Genomic DNA, 9,922 nt, shown 5'->3' on the forward strand with positions numbered 1-9,922 from the left:
AGGGCGAAAAGCAGCCCGCATATAACCAGGCCCTTGTGACGCGTGAGGCCGTATGACTGAGTCACAGCCAGCATATCTACAGACGGTATGTTGTGTGCATACTTCGGTAACGTCCCCCGGAACTGCAAAAACAAAAAAAGCAACGTGTAACAAGAAACGTAGAAGGCAAGCCAGGTGTTAGCTGTCTGACGACAAACAATGGGTTTCATCACCGCATGCGAAACCATCAGGTTGAGGTCTTGCGCAATATACCGTTCCAAGTTCCAGGATCAGGCGTGCTGCCAGTTTCACTAGCCTCCGAAAACAAATAAACTTTTATGTGAAATGTGTGCATTGTCACAGATAAGCTCCGTGTGAAACATGTCAACACTCTCGCCCGGCTACGAGAAGCAGAAACAATAACAGCATCGCATGGGGGGGATTTTTTTGGACTGTTTTTTTTTTTAATTGAAATCGGAACTTTATCTCACCCATACAAAATAAAAAGAATGTTAAAAGTTTTACAATACAGTGTCAATTTCAACTGCCCATCTCGAGACATTTCATTTCGCGACAGACATTTACATGGAGGCCAATCTCTCTGCGTTTCTTCAATGGATACATTTAAAACAATCTAAAAGAAGAAAAAAATGTAGAAAAATTATAATAGACATTTATTCAAAATAGTGTGGGGGGGGGGGGGTGGCCTTAATAGCTGAGAAGCTTACAAATTATAATGGACCGGGGAATATGCTGGGGTGGGGGTGAAGGTTACACAAACTTTAAAAACAAAGTTCTGGTCCAAAGGTCAACATTGTGTGTTCTGACGGTTATAATGAACAAAACAATTACCTGGATCATCATCTGATGTGGTTTGACTTAGGGCTGAGGTGGGATGTCTTTGAGGAGTCATTAGTAAAAAACGTAAAACTAAAAATGGAAACAAAATCAACATCGCTGCCGTTGCCTACCTAACTAACCTATAGTAAAAAATATGATACACCTGCTTCCTTACACGTGTCACAGCCTATATTAAACCATTTGGAATACCAGAAAAGCTGCGACATAGCCTGGGAAGCAAGACCGACATCTTGACAACAGTATACTTGAAAGCGAAAACGTATACACCGATTTTCTGAGACGATGACCAAGCGTTCCCTTCAAGTGACGATTAACTTTCGTATAAATACTTCATAAGCTGTTGCCCTGAACTCATCTTGAGCCGTTTCCGTTGCATGATCAAAAAGGCTATATAAAGGCTTAAACCATGATTTCTGTGATTTATAACATAAGTTTCTTATACCAACCTGAGGGTTTGAGCGATGAGGTGTGTGTGATATGTATCTTTCAACAACCAATGTCCAATATTACAGAATACTTACAAACGAGAATGAGAGAGAGAGAGAGAGAGAGAGAAACCAATGTGCAAAGCAGAAATCTTACAAGGAAACAAAAAAACAAACCTATTCCTTTCTGAGGGGGTGTGGGGGGTGTGTGGGTGGTGGCTTTGCGAGAAAAAAAAAAACACTGCCGTTTTTTGTAGTCCAAATAGAATGACTGACTTTAAAAAAACACCCCGGTTGGATTCTTCGCTCTACCATAAAATAAGGACTTCTTTTTTTTTTTTATCTTTTAAAAATAAAAAGGAAAATTAAAACACTTAACAATACAACCAGTCCTAGTACATCATCCGTGGGCAGCAGCATCTCATACTGCCTGGTGTCTGACTGTTGGGGCTTCTCTGTCAACGCGGGCTCGTGTTAATCAAAGTCTTTTTCCCTCCCCGACGCAGAGCAGAAAGCCACCTTAAGAACAAACTTAAGAAAGGAAAAAATATAAAGGTAAAAGAGATGGGTTCCTTGGTGGGAGCTAAGAGTCATAGTCTTCGTCGTCGTCATCCTGGTTTTTGTGCGGCGCCGTGGTGGGAGGCGGCGGTGCGAAGGAAGGGTGAGGGGCGAAGGAGGTCAGAGGGGGCATGGCGACGTCGCTGGGGGCCTGCTGTGGCGCGGGGGCCGCCGCGAAGGGCACCATGTTGCCATACGACGGGTACTGGGAGGAGGGCACGTCTGGGCTGTGGCCGACGAGAGGGCAGAGAGATTAGAGATTAGAGATTAGAACAGTTCAAGTGTGTCTTTTGCAGTGTTGATTTCTTTTACCAAAACTATGACAAAAATGTTTTTCACTGACGAAAACTAAGTAAACTATATTAGGAAACTTCGTCCCATTATATCTCACCTTTAAAAATACCAATTTGTATTTCTTTATATATATTTTTTATCGTTGATTAGTCACATTTACAACAAGGTACAGCTCGTATGCATAGGGCATTCATGGAATGAGCAACACAGCCAAACATGTGCGTAGCTCCCTCCCAAAGAATTGTGTAAAAAATGGCCTGCAATTTGTACTGTTCTGTATTGTTATTCACCTTTGTTGCTTGGTGCATTGAATGATTGCACTCTCCCACAATAATAAGGAAAAGAAAAGACAACACATATTGGCCACTTTGTTCATTTTAAACCCAGTGTCAGGGAAGCCCGAAAAAGAGTGTGAATGCCAGCAGAACAGTATTGCAGTCCATTTTGGCAGATTTTCTGGGGGCGCTACCCACACATTTAGCTGTGTGGGTAGCGCCGCCCACACAGCTAAATGTTCCATGAATGCCCATTCCATGAATGCCCGATGCTTGCAAGCAGTACCTCGTGACTAATCAACAAGTCATTTTATGTTTGGTTCCGCTCGAGGAACGAGTTGCACTCTGAAAGTAGTAATCTACACGCTCACACGTTGTTGTGAGCTCCAGTAGAACTAAAAGACAAATCATTTGAAATAAAACAAAGATATCTAAAAGCTCACAACGTGTCGCCAGCTTTTCAGAAGACTGTTCAGGTGACCAAAACTAAATGAAATGTTATTCAAAAGACTAAAACTAAATCAAAATTCAAGTGTCAAAATGAACACTGGTACCAAAGTATATCGAGCAAATGTCACGTCAGTTACTGTATGAAGTGTGCGATGCATTTTCCCACCTGGCGAACCTGGATGCTGGCTGCAGGTTCGTGCTCGACTGCGAGCCGTCCTCCTCTTCGTCTGTCTCACTGTCTTCCGAGTCCTCCTGTTTCCACGGCAACAAGGACAACAGTGAGAAACAGCAACAAGTATCAGAGCTCGCATTGTTTGCCACCGACAATCTCCCACATCTCTCTCTCTCAAACACACACACTCATAACAGCCTATATATGCAAATGCCAAGGTTTAGCCCCTACTAGGGCTGTCACGATGATGACATTTTACTTGACGATTAATGGTCATACAAATCATAGCACCGAGGTCTGATGTCATTTACACATCCTACCAGGGTCCTGGTGTTTTCCCTCCATTCTGAATTCCCATTACATAGACCTTTTTCATATTGCGTCATTTAAGAAATATAGTGGTAACAGTCTAGGCTAGCACAGGCATGCACTGTTGTAAATTCCGTGTTGGTCCGGGGAAAGGGGGTGGACGGGTTTGTTTTTTCTCTTCTCTTTTCTTGTCTTGTTATTGTTCGAGTTGTATGTCTGTAATTTGTATTTTTTTCTGATGATTAATTATTCTTTATTTTTTCGTATTCTATTCATATGTATGTCTGTAATCTTGATTTATTCATGTTATAGAAAAACAAAAAAAGAATTGATAACAAAAATATAATAATAATAAATGTGCTCCAAAAATAAACACATTTTCTCTGAGCTTTGACTCATATGGATATGAAGAATCAACTGACAGTGAGAAACCGCTAATGTTACTGCCGCTTAATTAGTCACATTTTCACCAGAAACAGACTATCAAATATGAAACTGGCTATCGTAAACGTTACAGAGCCACCTCCCCGTTCTTGGACCAAGATTATGTAACAACAAAGATGACCCAATGTTATTCTCCATAGAGATATTACTTCCAGGAACCAGGGGATGAACGAGTGTTGTCAGGTCTTTGCTACTCTATACAGCAGGGGTCTTCAACGTTTTCAGGCCAGGGACCCCCAAACTGATGGGGAGCAGGGACCCCTTACCTCGTAGGGTGGGGGTGGGGCTACAACATATATTGGATATTTCTGTATAAAATTGTGTTTCATGTGTAAAAACATACCATGTTATTGTGCATTCAATTCTATGCTATTAAAATAATAGATTAATATATACATGCTTTTATTTTAAACACATTGTGGCCGTACCACTGCCGTTTATAAACATACCTTATTAACTCATTCCCAGCCAAATATTATTTTGTCATATTTTCTAGGAAGTCCCAATCAGCCAGGTCATCTTTCATCATCTTTTATCACATTGTGTTAACACCTGTGCAGAGGGATTAATTCAACAGGTACAGATATTTGACTGCACAGGTGTTAACAGAATGTGATGGAATATGATCAGAAATATGATGAAAGATGATCTGGCTGGCTGGGACTACCTAGAAAATAAGAACTGAGAACCAATGTCAATCCTATCATTCTATCACTAACAATCTGTCAATTGCACAATAATCATGTATACAAGGCAAGCTATTCAAAAGAAACAAAATAATGTTTTTTTTTTTATATATATATTTAAAGACAAATAATGTTGTTTTCTTAACTCATTTAATGCCACCCTTTCACCACTAGAGGGGGCCCAGTGTGCCACAGACAATCCCATAGAGATATGCTGGTATATGCAGAAGCCCTGCAGCCATGACTTGCCTAAACACTTTCCTTTGTGCATGTACAGGAAGAGGATGAAGTTAGCTTGAAGTTAGCTATTGGCTACCAAGCATTTTAAAAGCCTTATTTTCGTCAACTTAGCCATGATTAAACCTTGCACACCTCATGCATGGGAAAAAAACAGAGAAGAATGAGCTCTAAAAAATCCAATGCAATCCTGGATTGCATTGTTGTGGGTTTGTGCAGTTTGTTCACAGCTTTCAAACAAAAAAATCCGATTGGAAATCCGTTCAGGCATTCTTGAGATAATAGCCATTATGTTTTACACTGTTGTGAGCTTGGAGGTCTGCTACCTGAGTTGTATGGGGGTTGTATGGGGGTTAAACATGCAAAATCGCGATTGAAATCATGTTCACTAGTTTTGATGGGGTCCAAAAAAAAAAAATTCAAAAAAAAATTTTCAAAAAAAAATTTTTTTTTTTTTTTTTTTTTTTGAATCACGTGTATATACGTGATTGGCACTGTGGGATGCGCTAATATATCACGTGTATATACGTGATTGGCACAGAATGAGTTAAAAAAAGAAAAAGATTATGTTTTTTTTTTTTTTTTTACCAACAATATCGAGGACCCCCTGCAGTATCTCCGTGGACCCCCTAGGGGTCACGGACCCCCTGTTGAAGACCCCTGCTACTGTATACAGTGATTAACGATTTCATTGTGTGGCCTTTCGGGCCTTGTAAACACAAGTTGCACAAGGGCAGGTATGACAAAACTGAAATACACAAACAAAGCACCCGTCCGTACCTCTTGTTCCGACTCTGTGCCCGACAGCTTCTTGTCCTTTCCTTTGGAGCCGGCTCCTCCGTTCTTACGACCAGTCCCTGGTTTTCTTCCTCTGGGGACGACAAGATAATAAGTAATGATATATATGATATGAAAATTTCATATCACAATTATTGTTACTGATAAAATAGCGATTTCAAAAGATCCCCAACCAGCTGATCTACAAGCTCACGCGCTGCGTTGCCATTTTACCAATAATAGAGGCCTGTTTGCCAACCCCACCTAGGGTATGGGGACTGATGATGTGGAGGAGAACACGCCCCCAGCGTCCCCCGGCGGGAATCGAGCCCAGGACCTTCTAGCTCTGAGGCAACAGCACTACCGACTGTGCCACCTTGTCCCCGTGAGTGTTTTTTATCACGATAAACAATAATAACGATTATCGTCCCATTCCTAAAAACAAGTATTCTGAAGGTGGCTGTGAGGGAAGTTTATACCAGGGACGTGCTGGGCCCCTGATTCAGCCCGGGAAAGAGAGTTGGAGAGGCCTTCATTGCGCGCTATAGAGAGAGATCTCTCTATATAGCGCTGCTGCTACTCAAAAATTTGCCATTTCAGATCATGACAAGTGACAAGCCGGTGGGCCAATTACATGAGTTATATTTCGTTGTTGTCGGGTGGAAACCTTGTATGTCCAAAACCGTTTGTTTTGTATTTATCATTTTAAAAATGATTTAAACTAGAGAAAACAGCCGATCTACAAGCACACAATGCCTCGCACGTTGTGTGCTTGTAGATCTGCTGTTTTCACTACTTTTGTGCGACTGCCTTGTATGATGAAGCAGGGCTTTGCTTTGCGAAAACATTTACACATTTGAAACTTGGAGATACGAGGTTTCTGCCCGACAGTGACGATTTACTTTTTTGGCGGCCCAGCCCCCAAAATGGAACGAAGGCCGACATTTTATTTTTAATTTTTTCCTAATGGACGGCCTGGACTGGCCGGGAATGAACCGGCCATTCGGGAGTTGTCCCGCTTTTCCCAGTGGCCAGCACGTCCCTGGTTTATACACACACACACTCAATGCCACAGATGTCAAAAGCACTGATCCGGCATGTCCTAAATGATGATGTTATTGCTCATTAGACTAGTGCCATATTTTTTTCCTGCTGAGTCAGCAGAGTTAACTTTTCTCTTCATTATGGCTGACGGTTTTTGTCAAGGTAATGGCTTTATAATTGAAGGACTTTCTAACTTTGTTTACGCGGTCACGATTTCCGTAACCCATAAAATCTGGGAAATCATCCATGTCGTTTCGGTTAATATAGCGTCATGTCAGCGATCTTAACCATGTCAACCAGTGTCTTATACTTAACTTTGGCTAATCAAAAGTCTAATCTTTTCAAACATATAAAGTTTTAAAGCAAACATTTTTTAAAGCAAACAAACTCAAATATTAACTCCCTGGAACAAAATGAGATGCCAGATACATATCCAGGTCCTTGACATGAAAAGGTTTTGACCACCACTGATATGCTAACACACATACATATATATATATATAAATATATATATATATATTTTAACTGTTAGGATTTGGAAGACAGTTGTAGAGATTGTTTAGTCTTAGGGCTAAAGCTTAGTCCACTTTTAGAGCAGAATTTATTTCTGTTCGGCTCCATCTAAACTACAATAACCGAACCGAAACAAATCCGGCTCTAAAAGTAGAGTATGCATCGGCCCTTAGTCAACTAAATATCAAATTCGTACTCAAAATAATTAACACGGCCTCAGGTCTTAATGGGTTAATCAAGTGACTAGCAGGGAGGCAAATTGGGGTGTGTGTACACGTGTGTGTGCGTGCGTGTGTGTGTGTTCCTGCACCTGCGTGGGACCTTCTCTGCTGCTGCCCCCTCTGTGTGGTTCTCCTCGCCCTCTCCCTGCATGTCTGGTACGGTCGCTACCAGGTCCTTCAGAAAGTCAAACTGCTGCTCCAGCTCTATACACTGCTTCCTGCATGAAATGCACACGCACGCACACACACACACACACACACACACACTTACTTTACTGTGCCATTTCTTTGGCACAGACACTTTCTTTTCGGGAATCGAACCGGCAACGCCACCAGGCATCAATGCCTATGTGCTATGCGCCTGGACCTATAAGCCAGCGGGCGCCCCGGACCAGACACTTTCTGAATGTTTTTGAAGTGTGAATGTCCAGCAAGAATGCTGTATATTCATACTTTGCTGCACACAAAATCAATGACACACAGAGTGTGAGGTCATCTGGGCGAAGGTGTTTAGCTCGAGGGGAGAGAAACGTTACAACACATTTTGGACAAGCAATTAAGAGACCGAGGTGGCACTGCTGTAGGCTTGTTATCGTAATTGGAATGCATGATTGGATTAGGAAATATTCCAAATTAAATCTGCGGATGGGCGGCTTTAGCTTTCACCCACAAGATCACATTTTAAAGTGAGCAATTTGAGCAAAAGCTCAGGCTTATTGAAGTGATATACACACTCCAAAAGACATGCATACAGTACACACACACACACACACACACACACACACACACACACACACACACACAAACACTTACAGGTGTGATGTTGTCATTGTCTTGGCATTCCGAGACTGGGTGACATGACAGGCCTTGGTGAGGAGAGAATCCAGGAAAAGTTCCAGGGCTCGTGCTTAAGTAAATGTTAAGGATAATACCACACATTATGCTTATGTTCAACAACAATCCAATGCATTCACCTGTCCAATCTAATTCCCAGTGACACAGAGACAAAAAGTAGTGAAATTTGAGTTAGAAACATGATCTATTTTATTTTATCATTGGTCTTAAAGGACGACTTCAGACATTTTCAACCCATCTAACCAATTCTGGTTGAACCAATTCTGACAACCAATACAGTGCACCCAATGTGTAACTTCTATCTATAGGCGCGACTGCACACAAAATAAACAATAACAAGAGACCTATCATCGCAAAGTACACCAAAAAAGTAATGTCCTCCTCATATTACATCCTGCTCACTGATACGCAACGCAATGATACCAACGTTTTGTCAGATAGTGTTGCATCAGTGAAGACATTTAGGAGTGAAACGTCACAAACAAGGCTCACTGGAACTTTAAAAGTGTTTTAAGAGGGAAAGGATACATATAATGACTGGTACTGCAGCGGCCACTTTGCCTATTTCTTCATCAGTCTGCATAATCTTCTTAATCCTTGCCTGTAAATGAGAAACATTTTAGAAAGAGAGACAGACAGACAGACAGACAGACAGACAGACAGACAGACAGAGATAGAGACAGAGGCTAGTGATTGTTGATTGTTATCATCTGAACGACCAATAAACAGAGCTGTGTGTGTGTGTGTGTGTGTGTGTGTGTGTGTGTGTGTGTGTGTGTGTGTGTGTGTGTGTGTGTGTGTGTGTGTGTGTCAATGTAAACAGGGCCATAACTGAGCATGTCAGTCTAGCTATCTTATATGCCATGATCCAACACACCACCACCAACTGCTTGCAGCAGCATTTATAGGTAATAAAAGTCACTATCAGTGACTGTTAGTACAACACTGATTAAGTGCATATTGCCACAAAAGGTCACGTTAGTGGCAATGCAACTGACAGCTCAACCACCAGGCTAAGCCAGCTTAAACGTAGCATTCACTTTAGCCGAGCTTGCTAAAAACACAATATAACAATAATATCATAAACATAATAAGCATAACACGAATCCCAACACAATGAGCTCACATTTCACAACTCGTGTTGGCTGTCAGTCTGTCACACTGAAACGTGATCTGCCATGAACATAACCTCTCATAATAATACATAATATTGATCTGGACCAGTTAGCATGTCAGGCTAACAACTCCCTCCCTCCCACTCATGGGAGAGAGCTCAGAGCAGCCACTACACTACTATAGCCCATTAGCCTAGCATTAGCCTAGCCTAGCATCAACCGTTGCTGTGCTGCTGGCTGTAGCCGTTAACCGTTGGGACTCACCGGAGGGAACCTGGCGTTGTATTTCTTCTTCTTGCTGGGCATGCTTACGTCCCCCGGGCAGCTAACTTTAAAATAATAACAAACAAATCGCCTTCACGAGTCCTCCTCCACCACGCACACACACATACACACACACACAACGGCAAGCAGATAGCTGCAAAGGCTAAGCTAGCTCCTGAGGCTAGCAGCGCGTCGTCAATAACGTCACTCTCCTCGCGCCCCACCCCTCCTCCGTCTACTCGGCGTCCACGCGGACATCGGTGACCCGTCGATGTCGGTGACCGCTCGAGGTCGCTGTTTTTTGATTGATTTTAACGACTGATTTAATTAGACTGCGCTCTGTCGCTGTGCCAACTTGCAACCTGTGCACTCCTCGCGCCAGTAGAGCGCGCAAGTAGGGTGATGAACTGATGATAGTGTAGCAGAGTGACTCGATAGTGTAG

The 9,922-nt window shown here is 42.2% G+C and overlaps 1 protein-coding gene across 1 annotated transcript; it reads right to left on the minus strand.

The window, feature by feature from the left end:
• Positions 1 to 421: 421 nt before the first annotated feature.
• Positions 422 to 9,628, minus strand: drap1 (DR1-associated protein 1 (negative cofactor 2 alpha)). Its single transcript, XM_080742135.1, has 7 exons — positions 9,480 to 9,628; positions 8,629 to 8,701; positions 8,059 to 8,152; positions 7,335 to 7,463; positions 5,471 to 5,561; positions 3,009 to 3,094; positions 422 to 2,050 (listed from the first exon to the last, which is right to left on the minus strand). Exons 1-7 carry the CDS (start codon positions 9,519 to 9,521, stop codon positions 1,849 to 1,851), a joined length of 717 nt encoding a protein of 238 aa, XP_080598261.1. The 5' UTR covers positions 9,522 to 9,628; the 3' UTR covers positions 422 to 1,848.
• Between the last annotated feature and the right edge of the window lie 294 nt (positions 9,629 to 9,922).

Source organism: Nannobrachium achirus (genome assembly GCF_963921795.1).
Source record: "Nannobrachium achirus genome assembly, chromosome: 14".
Classification (NCBI taxonomy): Eukaryota; Metazoa; Chordata; class Actinopteri; order Myctophiformes; family Myctophidae; genus Nannobrachium; species Nannobrachium achirus.

What these genes read in the sequence shown, in the direction of transcription:
- drap1 (XM_080742135.1), bottom strand. Translation starts at nt 9,521, where the DNA reads ATGCCCAGCAAGAAGAAGAAATACAACGCCAGGTTCCCTCCG. An exon ending in ACAACGCCAGGTTCCCTCCG is followed by an intron (nt 8,702 to 9,479) that starts GTGAGTCCCAAC and finishes TCTCATTTACAG; the next exon opens with GCAAGGATTAAGAAGATTAT. An exon ending in CCAGCATCCAGGTTCGCCAG is followed by an intron (nt 2,051 to 3,008) that starts GTGGGAAAATGC and finishes CGTCGGCCACAG; the next exon opens with CCCAGACGTGCCCTCCTCCC.